Below are 15,784 nucleotides of genomic sequence, written 5' to 3'. Positions count from 1 at the left end.
ATTGAGGGATCCAACAGGTGCAGCAGTTCAGGTATTTTGGGGTCTTAGGCCACATTTACATGACAATGTTTTCAAGTGAAAATGGAAAACTTTTGGTGGGTTTTAGGGTCCGTTTACACAACAACGGTGCTCAGAGCCACTGAAAATAAAACTTTATGGAAACGGCTCCCAAGGTGGAAAATGTTCCGTGTAGAGAGCAGAAATGTTGCTTCCTCACACTATGGCCGTAGTAACTAGTTATTCTGCACCTGCTCAGTAGAGACAATCAGAACAATGTTTCCTCCGTGGCGTCATGACTCCCAGTCCATATTCTCCTGGGACTTGGTGCTTTTATTTTGACAGTCACCGTAATAACAATCCAACTTGGTCGTCTTTCCACTAGAATGTCTGTGTTCTCCCGTTGTTAATGTTTATAGCATATCGTTTTCTGCAAGCATGCATGTGTGTGTGGTTTCATCACAAACACAAACAACAGCACCTTCTAGTGGCCCTACATGAAAACTACATTGTTTTCAGCCTCTCTGCCGTTTTCTGTGTAAATGAAGAACGTTTCTGAAACTAAAACCACTTGAAGCATGTGAACGGGGTCTTACTCATGAGAGATGTGGGAAGTGATTGTGAGGCCAGTGGCAGTAACGCTGTCAAGGTACCGGAATGTTGTTGTGAAAAAAGGAGTTCTCTCTTGATCAGTTGACCGCCGTCCTCATCTTCACCTACAGTCATGACCGAAACAAATGAGATCACTGATAAAAGAGGCTAGAATGAGAGTGAGGACAGAGCCTGAAAGAAAATAAATCGATTTATGAATTACAGCTACTGTGTGATGTTGTCTTTGTTGTGAAATGTGTCGGGTTGCGAGTTAACAAGTTAGTAAAGCAAAGATTAGCATGCAGACCCTGTGTGTGTGTGTGTGGCAGAGCTAACGTTGGTTTACAGGTTGATAACTAGTCCTGATGTCATTATCAATAGAACTCAATCACTGTAATAGAATTAACACATCTTCATAAAAGTTAAACAGTTCTATGCATAGCATCAGGTTTAACTAATCTCAGCTATTTGCCCAGTTGGTTGTTACCACGTCCTTGATGTCTCTGAAGAAGGAGTTTGGTTTTTGTCCAGGCTGGAGAGAAGCTGCTAGCTCCTGTAAGCAGTTAGCACCTCCTGCTAACTGTGGTTGGTTGCGTTCAGCAGGAGCAGAAGAAGATGAAGCTGATGATCCAGGAGAGTCTTTCTTTGCAGCGTCCTGGTTGTTCCCTTGTCCAGACCGGAGGATCTGGTCGTTCAGGTCTGTGGTGGTCTTCCTGCTTGTTCAGGAAAAAGCACAAAGAGGTTCTGTGACGTGTCGTTTCCCTGGTCTCGTCCTGGGGAATCTGGTTGGTCTGCCCTGGTTGATGAGAGCTCAGACGCTGGGTGCTGGTCTCTGGCCTCTGGATCCGGGAGAAGCTCTGACCCTGGTGGTCAGAAGAGGAGTCGAGGCCTTCTGTTGCAGGCCTCTGCTATTAGCAGCATGCTAACGCTGGGTGAGCTGCTGCCAGCAACTCACCTCCTCCGTCGAAGAGCAGGAGCAACGCTTTTTTTTTTTTTTGAGATAATCTCTCCAAATGCTTTTAGTAAGGTGGGGGCATTCCAAGGTGTCGATTCCTGGGAGCCTCTACCAATCAGTGACTGGCTGAGTGCATGAGGGTAGTCAGTGTCCCTGAAATACCCCCTGCTGTGGAATGAAGCTCAGTCACATACATGAGAGTCAGACACCACATGTCATGAACTTATATCATGACAAGTGAAGATTGTCTTTCCCTAGAAATAAACCACTTTTTCTGTGGTCCTGTGAGATCCCAACACGACTCTGCAGGAAGTGATGACCTGAGTGATTCAGTCTTACATTGTAAGGTTCCTCCTGGGCCCGTTGTCTAAGATATAGGCCAGTTTTCTTTGAATCCATCAGGAATCATATTTCTTACTGTAAGAGCTGAGCGGGAGTCAACATAGAGGAGTGTCTAAACACTTCAGTAACGTACTTCGTAAGAACAAGGATATTCAAGTGTCTTTGGCAGTTTGGGGCCTAAATTCCAAGTAAATGACAAACGCTCTTTTATTAATACAGCCCAGCACCAAAAGATGGACATTAAACCTGCTTTACAACTCACACTTTACAGAAGGGAGGGCTTTTCATAAAATTTCACAAAATCCTGCTGCGACTGGGTAATAACTCAAGCACTTTCCAAACGAAGACAACAAACACTTGCAGAAATTTGTCTGTGATTGCTCTACTCAGTTTCTCAACTCACCGTTCCTTTTTGGTTTAACCTTTAAAGGGGGGGCAAATTCAAAAAATAATAACGATAAGAGTTACAGATTTGATATTATTGATAAGGTTGATGATAATAATAATAATAATAATAATAATAATAATAATAATAATAATAATAATAATAATAATAATAATAATAATTTCCCCCTATTTGTATTGCAACTTTCCATACATTAAATACAGCTTAAAGGACAAGAAAACAAGATTTCAATATATTTCGAAGTTACCCAACATGATGGAAACACAACTACAATAATAATAAAATTGTTTTGGTCATTTTAAATCAAACAACAAAGAACGAAGCATTCTTCTGAGGGAGTATGGGACTAACAGTTCTTTAAGACACAGTGGAACCTGGTTGTTAAGAGCTTTATAGGTTAAAAGAAGGATTTTGAATTCTATTCTCGATTTAACAGGAAGCCAGTTTAGAGAATCTAATACTGGAGTGATGTCATCTCTCCTGCTGGTTCCTGTCAGGACTCTTGCTGCAGCATTTTCAATCAGTTGAAGACATTTTAAGGGACTGATAATGGAGAATTACAGATTAATGACTCAGCGTCACTCTGAGTCAACATGGTCCTGGTTTTAGAGACATTACAGGCGAAACAAAGCAGTCTGACTTGTTTAATGTGGGAGTGGAAATAAAAATGGAATTTTTCAAATGTGAAGCAGGCCTGGGAAATATAAACAAAGTTTCCAGTCATACTTACCTGACGATATTGGCGACACCGCTGGCTTCCACAGTGAGAATGAGGTCTGCTGCCTTACATTTGAGCCAAACCTCAGGAGCAGGTCGTCTGCATTGCGAGTGGAAACGTCACGTCGAGGCTGGTGGAAAACCCAGCGGCACCTCACAAGTACAGCACAAGTAACTGAGCAGCCGTGTGAGTCTGAGCTCTCGCCTTCGGTAAGTTCACAAACTTAATACCACCAAAGGCTGTTTTCTTTTGTTACACCCAGAAACTGATACTGTAGATTATATCTTGTGGCTTCCTTTTACTTTCACTGTTGATTTCAGCGCAGTTTCATGTGTTGCGGTTGTTTTTATTTGTCACCTCAATGAAAAGGCAAAAAAAAAAACTTGTGTACACACACACACACACACACACACACACACACACACACACACACACACACACACACACACACACACACACACACACACACACACACACACACACACACACACACACACACACAGGTATGAATATATATAAAATACACTCTTAGTCAAAAACGAGTGACAAGACTTCAAAAGGTGTTTCATTTAATCTCACTCCTATTCCGTTCAGTCCATACACTTATTGTAATGTCTATTTATTATAGAGGATCAAATTAAACCTCCTCATGGTTTTCATCTTATCAAACATTAATAATGTTAAGACCTTTTGGTTTGCTCCGAACACAATCGAAAGCATCACTTTTCTCACGTTAGAAATATCAGGGAAACCTTTACATGTGATCTGCAACTGTCACACTGAATGAATCTATATGAATGAGGTGTATAATAAACTATTTCTACCTCACGTTAATTGAGAGGATACTGTATATATTTATATAATTATCTTTATGAATGTATATAATCTATAAAAAAAATCAAATATATACATAAAATACATACACAGAAATATATAATCTGTCTCCAAGTATACACACACTGATCGAGACATACATACACACATAACATGTCTCGAAGTAAATATATTTTGAATACAATGAATTCCAATATCATTATAAATACAAATAAACAAACTCACCCCACTGTTTCTCCATCAGTTAATGAAAAATGATTAGCTTCCCTTTTACACACACACACACACACACACACACACACACACACACACACACACACACACACACACACACACACACACACACACACACACACACACACACACACACACACCATCCCTGGTGTGAAGACAATGCTGGGAGTCATTCTGACCTTTAGCCTTCAAGAGAAGAGCGTTGGGAACTTCCTGGGACTGACTGGGAGAGTTTACACTTCCTCGTCTGAGAGGCATTTCTCACTTCCCCTCAAGGAAGCCTTCACTTTGAGCCTGTGTGCCAAGAGTTTGTTTAGAGAGATAAGCGCCATGAAGGAGACGTGACGGCGGACTGAAGTGTGACCTGTTTCCTCCCACAGATCAGGAAAATGAAGGCGGCGGCCGTCTGGATGTGCGTCCTGAGCGCGCTCCTGTCCTGCTCCACGGCGCAGAGTGAGTCCGCACCGCTCAGCATTACAACCCTCGTGACATTTATCTCACTTGTCCCTTCTGTAGTTGTTGGTTTAAAGTTTAAACTGTCCGTTTCCTCTCATGTCTCATTTGGGATTTAATTAGTTGTTATTAGTAGCTGGGATTGCGTAATGTTGGTTGTGGTGGCGCACGGTGAGTCCGCACCGCTCAGCATTTCAACCCTCCTCTGGCTGGTTCTCAGGAGATTTATCTCACTCGTTCCTTCTGTAGTTGTTGGTTTGAACTATTTGTTTACTCCCATGTTTGCTTTTGGGCTTTATTACTGGTCACAAGCGGTTAGGATTGCTCAATATGTCCCGACATCAACATGTTTAAACTTTTTTTTTAACGATATGACTGATCTGGGGCAGCAACATATTTATTAAACGTGCGATTTGCCATTATTACAACCCATTTTAAAGTATTTTATTAAATTTGTTGACATTTCATCTTCATTTCCCCTTTAATTTCTTCTTTTTGTCTTCTGCACTGTGGCTACAAGTTATGAAATAAACCTATCGATCGATTAAAACTTCTTAAAGAGCCAATTGCGCACTCTTTGGGAATCAATCGTGACTAATCACACTGATCTAGATTTAGAAATTCTGCTGCTATAGATTTGAGAGCAGAGCATATGGGATCGTAATTTAATACAATTCAATCCTGATGGATGGATATTAGCAGTATTTTATGTAACCTGAAACAGAAGTGTGTGTGTGTGTTTGTGAACTAGAAGTGATCAGAATGTCCAGTGTCTCTGAGAAAAGCTGAACGTTACAAGGAGTGGCTGGTGGTTGAACATTATATCATTATGTTTAACCGACACAAATCTGAGTTAATTGTTTGGATTTTGCGTCACAGAAACCTGTTCAGATTGGTGAGGTTGTGTTGGTGCAAGATTGTTTTTACATGTTGTGGCACCCCCCCAAGGTTCTATTTTAGGACCTAAATTATTTATTCTTTACTTGAATGATATTTGTAGAGTACCAAAAACATTGAAAATGTTGATTTATGCAGACGATACAAACTTATTCTGCTCAGCGCAGGACCTCAATCAGTTAATTTTGAAAGTAGAAATTGAGCTGAATCTCTTTAAAAAAAAGAAAACCGGTTTGATCTGAATAAGTGTTCTCTTAATGAACAGAAAACTAAATTTAGGATTTTTGGATCCTGTGAGAAAAACTGTAACATAAAACTGTGTTTGAATGGAACTGAAATAGAACGAGTTTTTCAAAACTCAGGTTTTGGGGATGATAATAGATCATCGACTATGTTGGAAACCACATGGACAGTACGTTAGTCAGACAGTCTAAGCTATCAAAAACCGTTGTTATATTAGATAATACAAAAATTTTACTGAACATAAAATGTCTGCATATATTGTTCTCCTCTCTTGTGCTACCCTACTTATTATATTGCTCAGAGATTTGGGGAAATGCTTGTAAAACATACCGAGACCCAATCGTTTAACTACTGTGAGCGGGAGCCTCTATATGAGCAGCCAATCTTTCTTCAAATTAAGAAGAGGACATTGTAATTTAAGAGGTTTGCTTCGGTTTGAAATAAGCAAAATAAGAACGAACACCAAACAAAGGTGTGTTTCAGTTGTTGGAGGAAAATTATGGAACGATTGATCACCTTAAGTTGATCAGTTCTCTGTTCAAAATTCCAAAAATCTTTAAAATGTCATATGATTAATACATATCAGTTATGTGAATAGTTCAGTACATTTACAAAATGGTTATAGAGGAATGTGAGCATAGTGGCAAAAGTGTGTTTGTTTATTGTTGTTGAGTTGAGGTGATGTACAGGGTGGGCTGAAAAAAAAGAAGAAAAAAAAGAGCATTGCTTCCACCAAAACCCTTGTTTGGTTGTGAGAATTCTGTAATTGTTGATCTTAAACAACCAAAAATGAAACTTCATTCATTCACAGGTCAACAGTGTACGTTCTCAAATAGTTTGACGGTTGAATTTCCAGGAAACGTTGTTACCTGAAAGACGTCAGAGCTGCAATAAAAAGGAAATTGTTGACAGAGTGAATTTCCCTCTTAAAGGTTGCCTCAGCCTGAGAGGAGAAACGTGTGAATGACACTACAGTTTTCGTTTCGAAGGCCTTTTGGAGATAGTCCTGCTTTTCTTTCTGTGAGAGTGAAGAGATGAAGCCATAGAGATGTTTTTTTTTTTTAAGGTTTGCAGAATACTGATCCTCAATGAAAGAATGTGATGACTATTCCAACCACTATCCCTATTTTTGAAGGACAAACTGCACAAAAGTGAACTTTCTGTGTTTTTTAACAGAGAAGCAAACAGTGAATTGGTTCATTGACAGCTTTAAATAAAAACAATTGTGTTTTACTTCCTGCTGTGTTCTGAATGTGCTCCTCTAACCAAACCTCCCTGGTCCTGAATGATAAAGCTGCTTCTTGTACTTCCACCTTCAGACCACAGCGAGGAGACAGATCACTACTGGGTGAGTGCCGGCCACTTGTTCCTCCTGAAGTGTCCCTGGTCTAACGCCAGCAGCCATGTAACCTGGAGCCGTGGGGGCGGGGGGACGCTCCGCCTGCCCAGTGGGGTGGAGGTGAAGGACGGGGTCCTCTGGTTCATGCCTGTGCAGATAGATCATAACGGAACCTACACCTGTGAGACGAGGTAAAAAAAAAATTCTTTAAAAAATCCGCTCCAAGTCTAAAAAAAATAAAAAATTTCAATTTCAATGATCAACCACAGATGTGAATTCAGCAATAGTTGGATGGGTGTTCTTAAAAAAAGTATTATGTATTTTATTTATATTATTTATCCTACAGTGGGTTATAGTCAGAGCAGAGATGAGTATGACTTTTTTATGTTTGTCTATTTTTACTGTCAAAGCACTTATAATTATAATAATAATAATAATAATGATGATGATAAGAAGAACAGCAACATCACTAATTATTATTATTATTGTTGTTGTTGATGGATGATGGCAAAATATCAGATTTAAAGTTTTAATCATGACAGGATGACAGATTATGAGATTATCACCAAAGATTTTGTTACAATGTGTTTAGAGGAAAAGACATAAATAATATAAATACAGATATCAACATTTATTTCCTCTTTCTGTTTCCTCTCTCCCTCTCTCTCTCTATCTCTCTCCAGATGTGAGTCCGGCTGCATGAGGGTGAACTTCCTGCTCTCCGTTTCCACTGAATCGTGTCCTGAACCATCTGAAGTTCGATTAATCAGAAACTCGTCCAGCGGAGAACTTCCCTGCAAACAGGAAGAGGTTTTCTCTCTGAAGAGCTCCAGGAAGGTCCGCTGGATGAAGGTCTGACTTCTCACTGTGTGTGTGTGTGTGTGTGTGTGTGTTTGTAAAATGAACAGTGGAGAATAAGTGCAGTGTGTCTCTGGCTGTAGGACTGTCGCCCCGTGCCTCAGCAGCAGCAGCAGCATGATGCAGGAGGACTGAGGCTGCTGGCGGTGTCACAGAGGGATCCTGGGAAATACACCTGCCTGGTGGACGTCACCGTGGAGGGGAAGAACTACACAGCGGCCCGGAGTGTCCAGCTCGCTATTGGCTCTGGTAGTGCAGGCTTCTAAATCCCCGATCAAAATCAAATCAATATGTTTTCACTGAAGATGCCTTTTTAGCAAACATTCACATCATCTGCATATCGTTTGACATCCCTGCAATTTACTGAAAACCATTTCAAAAGTAAGCTGCAGGATGGGAGACCTCTTAAGCTTGTTATTTTAGTGGGGTTTTTTCCAGCTTAATTACAAAAGTGATTTTTGATTATTCCAGGTCCAGTTTATGTCGCGCCCCAAGTGGTGATGCCTCAACAAGATGTGGTCATTGTACAAGTGGGTACGTGTCATACATTTGAACCACGGTTACAGCTGCACGTACATGCTGTATACTGATACAAATATATATACAGTATAAAGACCTTCAAGGGTTCTGAATAGTAAAATAAATGTGTAAAGTGACCGTTTGTTTTCCCCCACATGACTGCTGGCAGGCATGAGAGCAGAGGTGAAGTGTTTAGCCTACGTCGGCCTGACGGAGGACGAAGAAATGTCCGCGTTTTGGACCATCGGCAGGGACGACCCCGACACGTACAAGGAGGTCAACGTGTCGTCCGAGTTGTGAGTTTTGTCCTTCACGTCATGTCGGATTAACCTTTTAAATAAACACACAAACTTAGAGGCCTGTTTACACGACAACAATCTCAAGTGAAAACGCAAAACTTCAGTGTTTTGGTTGTCCATTTATACAGTAACGGTACTCGGAGGCACTGAACACTTTTGGAAAACGGCTCCCAAGATGGAACTTTTCCGACTCTTATCTCCATTGGAAACAGAATAACAATCCAAATCGGTCGTCTGTCCATATAAATGTCTGTGTACTCCCATCGTCGTTTGCTTATAGCATATTGCTCTCTGCGCGCTTCTCTGTGTGTGTGTGTGTGTGTGTGTGTGTGTGTGGTTTTATTACAAAAACAAACAACACCACCCTCTAGTGGCCCAACATGCTAACTACATCGTTTTCAAAACATTGCCATGTAAATGCGAAACTTCTTCGAAAAAAATAAAAAATAAAAACAATGAAACCTTGTAGTGTAAACTGGGTCTAGTTTTCGCTTTTCGGAGTCTAAAAACCCTGAAACATCATCGCTCATGAAGCCGCAGTAGAATCAAATATGAAGGTGAATTTATGGAAATAAACCATGTGAACGACGTTAGCCTGAGAGACAGACAGACAGACAAGGTTTTACCATTTTTAAAGTAGGTTTGTGTAAAAAGAATATTTAAAAATGAAGTAATCTATGGCAAAATTCAAAGGAAAAGAACATGGATTTGCACCAGGGAGCATCGATAATGTTGAACCTGCACTAACGGAGTGACCGATTGGCCTCTTTCAGCATTCCCAGAGGCAATAAGATGTTCTGGCGCTCCACTCTGTTCATCTCCAGAGTCCCTCGTCACTTTTTGGATGTCCCCTTTACATGCAACATCCAGAGCCTGCTGGCTCATGAACAGGGCTCGGCCTGGCTACGAGAAGGTATCCACATATTATCCTTAATACGTCTATCTTCTTCGATCTCAGACGACGTGTATACATTAGTAAATCTTTCATGTTGATAATCGTCTCTCTCCTCTCTCTCCAGCTGACCACAGCGCCTTCCACCTCAGTGTGGCTCTCTGCCTTCTGGCCTCCGGGACCATGGTGCTCGTGGCCGTTCTTTTCCACTTCTTTAAAGTAGACCTGGTTCTGGCCTACAGGAAACTGTTGACACATTTACCCAAACAACAAGGTGACTGTCTCAGCAGGCTGACTGTCTTTTGACATCCAGGCAGGATTTTACTGTATTTAGCACAATATGACGTCGTACAATTGTGTCATGAAAAAACATATATGAATCACGTGTAATATGTACTTAAAAATACATAAAGCTATCATTATTTCTTTTAATATATTACATGAAGGTTAGATTTTTTTGGATTTGGGGAAAAATGTGTCATATCTGCAGTCCGTCAGTGATTTACAGCACTGTCGTTTAATATGCCTTAAAATTTGTTGTGTTGGGTCAAATATTCTTTTGCCTTTAAACATATTTTGATATTTTAACATTGGTTTTCTGCACCATGTTCTCAAACTAAGCCCAGGCATGAGAAAATTCCAGATTTATTCCTTCATGGTTTATTAATTTTAACGGTGTCTTCGAGCGTTATTCACTAAGTTAAAGGGGTCATATTATACAGCTTGTCAACACTTTCACATGGTCTCGTTAGTTAAAAAAATGTTGTATTCAGAGTTTATGGCTCCAAATCCAGCTTTTCCTTGATTTTCCTCCATTTGAATATTGGATCATAGGAGCTGCATTCAGAATCTGCTGTGTCTGTGTGAGCTGGACTGGCTCTGCCCACACATGCCCATCTTGGGAAGAGGAGGAAGTACTTCCTCCCATGGTGCCATGTGCCACAGCAGAGCGGCCTAATTGTGGGAGGCTAAACCCCTGGTGACACTATACAGGGTTTGATTTCTGATTGGCTCATTGCAGCAACACACTTTTAAAAAACTGAAACAAGCCAAGGAGAGAGAGGACAGACTTTTTTCACTTCTGGGGCGTCATTCCAGGAGTGGGGATGATTATTACTGTTGGCAAACTATTAGAAAGTGAATTTTGCATGATATGACCCCTTTAAAGAAAAATGTGCTTATTATTTTTATTGTTTACTATAAGCCGATTTGAGTGGCTGGATCTGAATTTTAAAGATGATGCAAAATTAGGATTACTTGAAATTGATAAATTGCCAAATTGATAAATGACATGTAAAATGTGCAGATTATACTCACTCTGACACTGGACGATTACTATAATGACAATTGCGTTACTGATCACTACAGCGCTCCTACTTCCAGTAAGATGCTGTAAAATATACAGCAAACTTTGTACAGGAAGGAAAAGAAAATGAATGTGACTGTCACCTCACAGTTCCAGATGGGAAACTCTACGACGCCTATGTGAGCTTCCTCCATCCCGACTCTGTGAGGTCGGACGAGACGGAGAGATTCGCTGTGCAGATCCTGCCTGAGGAGCTGGAGGACCAACATGGCTACTCCCTGTACATCCGAGGACGGGACGACTGTCCTGGAGAAGGTCTGCGACACACACACAGACACTTCACGTTTAAATCCACATTTGCCCGGAGAGCAAAGAGTAATGTAAATAAACTGAATGGACAGTTTATACTTTGAATGAGGAGAATTCTACGTTTAGCGATGTCATCTGTTTTCAAATGAAAACACAACAAGATGTCCCTGAGATTTGGGGCGTCCACACTGAAAGCGCAACCTTTACAAAAACAACCAACAGCACCCACTGGTGGCGCAACATGCAAACTACATGGTTTTCATTGTTTCTGCCTTTGCCATGTAAAATGGACATCGTTTTTCAAAACGTTGCCTCGTAAAAGTGAAACTCTTCTGAAACGAAAACGCAAAAACAACTGAGTTTTCACGTCGGGGCCTCAGTGATTTTTATAACCAGCTCATGCTTAATCTCTTACAGCGATGCACGACGCCATTTCCACCACCGTGAGTCAGTGTCGCAGACTGATCATCGTCCTCTCCTCTCCGGGACGAACCGGGGAAACTTTGCAGTTACTCGACCACCAGAATCAGCTGTGCTACGAGCAGAAAGTCGGCCTGTACGACGCCCTGACGCGGAACGATCCAGGCGTGATCCTGGTGGAAACCGGTGAGGAGGCTTCACCGCTTAGTCCTGCATTCAGTTTGAGCGTGGAAAATGGATGAAATCTGTATTCTTTTCGTCATTTTGAAGCTCCTTCAGTTTAAAAGTTAACATATTGCACTGTTATAGTGTATAGAATTAACGTTACCAATTAAGCTGCCCTAAATTATGAAATGATACAACGTCCCGGGGGCTGCATATCTAAAATATCCTCCTTTTATTTTATTTATTTTTATTTTATTTATCTCATTAATTGTAAAAATGAAAATAAAAAACAAACAATACAGAACATAGAATTTCGAATTCTTCAATAAAAGGGAGCAGAATTAAGTTAAACTTTCTATACTCTGCAATTCTTAATCCTTCCTGAACAGCAAATATCAAGCAAAATGACAATAAAGTCCGATGGGCCTACATAGTCAGTCTCACTTGTATCAGAGTTATGTTTCTCCAAAAATTAATAAATGAAATAAAAACAAAATAATCAACCCAACAGTAAATAAATGAATACATAAACACTTTGACTCTCCTACTTCACTTTGTTGTATTTCAATAAAACTTTCTGTGTTTTACGTTCTTACATAGATTTTTCCATAACTGGACCCCTTCTACCAAAATGCAATGTTCCCTTACTTCGGCCATGAATTTTGTTTTTTCGGAAGATTTCTGCTCCTTTTTAAGTTATACTTACTTAAATAGTTTAAATTGTTTTACTTTTAATTAAAACTTTAGAAAACAAGGAGACAGTACATTAATAACGACAGCAAGACATAAGAAGAGGTACAACAGAGAAAACATCATGAATTATAGTCCACAAGTAAAGGAAAAGCTTCTCACACAATAACAGTTTTTGTTGCTCCTTTTCAAACATGTTAAGAGCCGCAGTCATAAACAAGACAAACCTTTTCAGCAGTTCCTCCATTCGGTGTGAATTTAAAGGCCCGGTACTTTTCCATAAGTGGTGTTTGTGTGGTTGTGCTCCACCAGGTGGTCCGGTGGATTACAGCCGCCTGCCGCAGTCTCTTCGTTACATCAAGCAGAAACACGGAGCGCTAAAGTGGAACAGAGTTTATCTCGGCTCTGGAAAGCTCAGCAGACTGCACGCTGAGAGAAACTTCTGGAAGAATCTGAGGTGCCGCATGCCTCCGGAGCCTGCGAGGAGTCTCCAGACTGTTGTCTGAACAACGTGGGCGGTGTATTCCTCGAAAGAAAACTTTTACTGCATCGAGCCCAAGGTGGATGTTTTCTGTACATCAACACGCTGAAGCACATTTTCTGGAACCCTTCGGACAAACACATGTTTACTGACGGCTTCTGTTGTGGAGCATCCAGGTCTTCTGCTTGCTTATCGGCATCAAGTGTATCTATGAAGAGATATGAAATTATGTTTACATGACCCGAACACACTGCAGGGAAATGCGACTCAGTTCAGACTCTTTACTCACAGTGACTCAATTATAATCTGTTTTGTGGCCCTGTGAAAGCTGCCATTCTACATTTTCCACACCAGACCCAGGCCTCCATCATATCCGGTACAAATTCAGATATTTTTCTACATGCGACTGCTTCGTCAACGACGTGTGACTCACGTCACGGAGAAGCACCGGAGGAAGCTGTGCTCTCTTTATTCCTCATCCTTCTTCTTTTCCTCCTCATGTTGTCTAGAGTTTGTCGGCTCGTGTTTAACAACCACTTGAAAATTGATCTACACGCTGACCTGTGTTGCCAGATATGGCGGGTATCACCCAATTGTAGAGCCAAACTCTCCTACATTTTAACCTTGTTTATTTCATGCATTAGTGTGTTTATGGCGTGTTCTTTACTACACATATAATAGTTTTATGGTTTTAACATGATTTCTAAAATGGCTGAGATTTGGGCTGGTTTTTATTGAGGTGTTTAGGTTTTACCTTGTTTGGGCTAAAAACAGTGAGTCACATCTGACAACCCTGGTGCTGACCGGCGTGGCGTCCATATTTACTTCTGTCAACAGTCTCCTGTGCTCTGGGGCCCAAAGCCCGTCGGGTCCGATCACGTTCACACGGCAGTCTGATAAAATGTAACGTGAAGGATCATGCAAAAATAAATCAGATCCCAGCAAAAAAAAAGAAAAAGGAATTGAGCATCAAGACCTGCACTGTGAGCGGAGCCATACTCTGTGTTATGTAATTTATTCTGGTGCATGTAAGAAGTAGCCATTAAGTTACAATGTAAATGAAAATGTTAAATGCTGCTGTTTTGTGAGTTGCTGGTACAATGTGTACGTTACATTTGCACTGTCGGGCTGACTGTGTTAAAATAGTGCCATTATGCCATTTTTGTTTTGTTGTGGCGCAGAGTATACATGATGAAAACGTCTATACATCCGTATGGACAGACGACCAAGTTGGATTGTTATTACGACAACTGTCAACTATAAAACTACCAAGTCCCAGGAGAATATGGACTGGGAGTCATGATACGACGGCGGAAACATTGTTCTTCATTGTCCAGCTACTGAGCATGTGCAGAAGAACTATTCACGACGACCATGGAGTGCATGACCAGTAGCAGTGTTTCCGCCCTCTACATGGAGACGGAGCCCAAACATTTTTCAGAAAGTTGCATTTTCAGTGACACCGACCACCTTTTTTTCACTTTGTATTTTCATTTGAAAACGTTCTGTAGACAGATCCTCAGTATAAGTCCCATGAGATTGCTGCGTTGTAATGTAAACTTTTTAAATAAAGCTAAATTATTTTGAAGTAAAGGGTTACCATGGTGACCTACTTGGTTTAAAGGGGTCATCTAATGAAAATTCACTTTCTATTGGTTTTCCAGCAGTAATAATCATCCTCATACCTGGAATGACGCCTCAAAAGTGAAGAAAGTCTGTCCTCTCTCTCCCTGGCTTGTTTCAGTTTTTAAAAAGTGTGTTGCTCCAACCAGCCAATCAGAAATCAAACCCTATATAGTGTCATCGGGGGTTTAGCCAATCCCAATCAAGGTAGGCCCTCCCTTTGACTCCTCCCACAATCAGGCAACTCTGCTCTGGCACATGGCACCACCAGAGGAAGTGCTTCCTCCTTTTCCCAAGATGGGCATGTGTGGGTGGAGCAGGTCCAGCTCACACAGACACAGCAGATTCTGAATGCAGCTCCTATGATCCAATATTCAAATGGAGGAAAATCAAGGAAAAGCTGAATTTAGAGCAACAAACTCTGAATACAACATTTTTGGACCAATGAGACCATGTGAATGTTGAAAAAGTGAATAATATGACCCATTTTAATCCTGTGTTCTCAGGTAAGGTGTGTCACATCTCTCTCAGTGCACAGGAGTGGAGTTGAAGTCAAAGAAATGCACATTATGATCTTCATAAGTGGAAAATATGTCATCACATAAAGATAAACTTTTAAGTTTTTTCTTATCTTGTACAGACATTTCCTGCTCATGCTACCAGAGAAATATTTTTCTCGTATCTCTGTACTTATCTCTTATACCTTCCTGTTTTAATCCGCCCACTTTCTTATCTTTCTTGTTTTAGGTCATTACAATTTTCTTTTTTTTACTTTTACTGCAAACTATTACTTATATTTCAAGTTACTTTGTAATGATCCATTGGCTAATGTTTTCGTGTTAAATTGCAGTGGGATTTAAGGTCGACGTCATCCTGACAGACAAATATTTAAACAGTTGTTTCCTCTTCTGACAAATGCTGCCCTCGTGCACACTTCCATCAGTGTCATGACTGTGCTTCACTTGGAAAATATTTCCTGTCATTTAGTTTTTTTTCCAGTCATGATACATGAATTCCCACTGGCCCTAAAGGCAATATAAAAGCAAATGTTACATGTCAGTGTTTGCGTGACAAGCCTCGACAAGGCCTGTTAAACTCTTATCAAACGCCTTTTAAGAGGAAAACTGGTTTGGTGACAGGAAATCACGTCACACTTCCAGTAAGCTGATTCCTCACCGTTAATAATATCAACGTGTGTCTGGTTGGTTTTTTT

General features: G+C 40.7%; 1 protein-coding gene across 1 annotated transcript; it reads left to right on the top strand.

Annotated features, from left to right (window-relative positions):
• Positions 1-2,942: 2,942 nt before the first annotated feature.
• il1rl2 (interleukin 1 receptor-like 2) lies at positions 2,943-14,538 on the top strand. Its single transcript, XM_080478376.1, has 12 exons — positions 2,943-3,218; positions 4,458-4,530; positions 6,990-7,200; positions 7,693-7,861; positions 7,951-8,116; positions 8,339-8,401; positions 8,556-8,682; positions 9,459-9,598; positions 9,705-9,851; positions 11,034-11,198; positions 11,610-11,798; positions 12,780-14,538. The coding sequence occupies exons 2-12, from the start codon at positions 4,467-4,469 to the stop codon at positions 12,971-12,973; spliced, it is 1,635 nt and encodes a 544-aa protein (XP_080334502.1). The 5' UTR covers positions 2,943-3,218; positions 4,458-4,466; the 3' UTR covers positions 12,974-14,538.
• Positions 14,539-15,784: the final 1,246 nt, after the last annotated feature.

The sequence above is a fragment of the Lipophrys pholis genome, assembly GCF_963383615.2.
Source record: "Lipophrys pholis genome assembly, chromosome: 13".
Classification (NCBI taxonomy): Eukaryota; Metazoa; Chordata; class Actinopteri; order Blenniiformes; family Blenniidae; genus Lipophrys; species Lipophrys pholis.
This window is presented reverse-complemented; position numbering and strand designations above follow the sequence as displayed.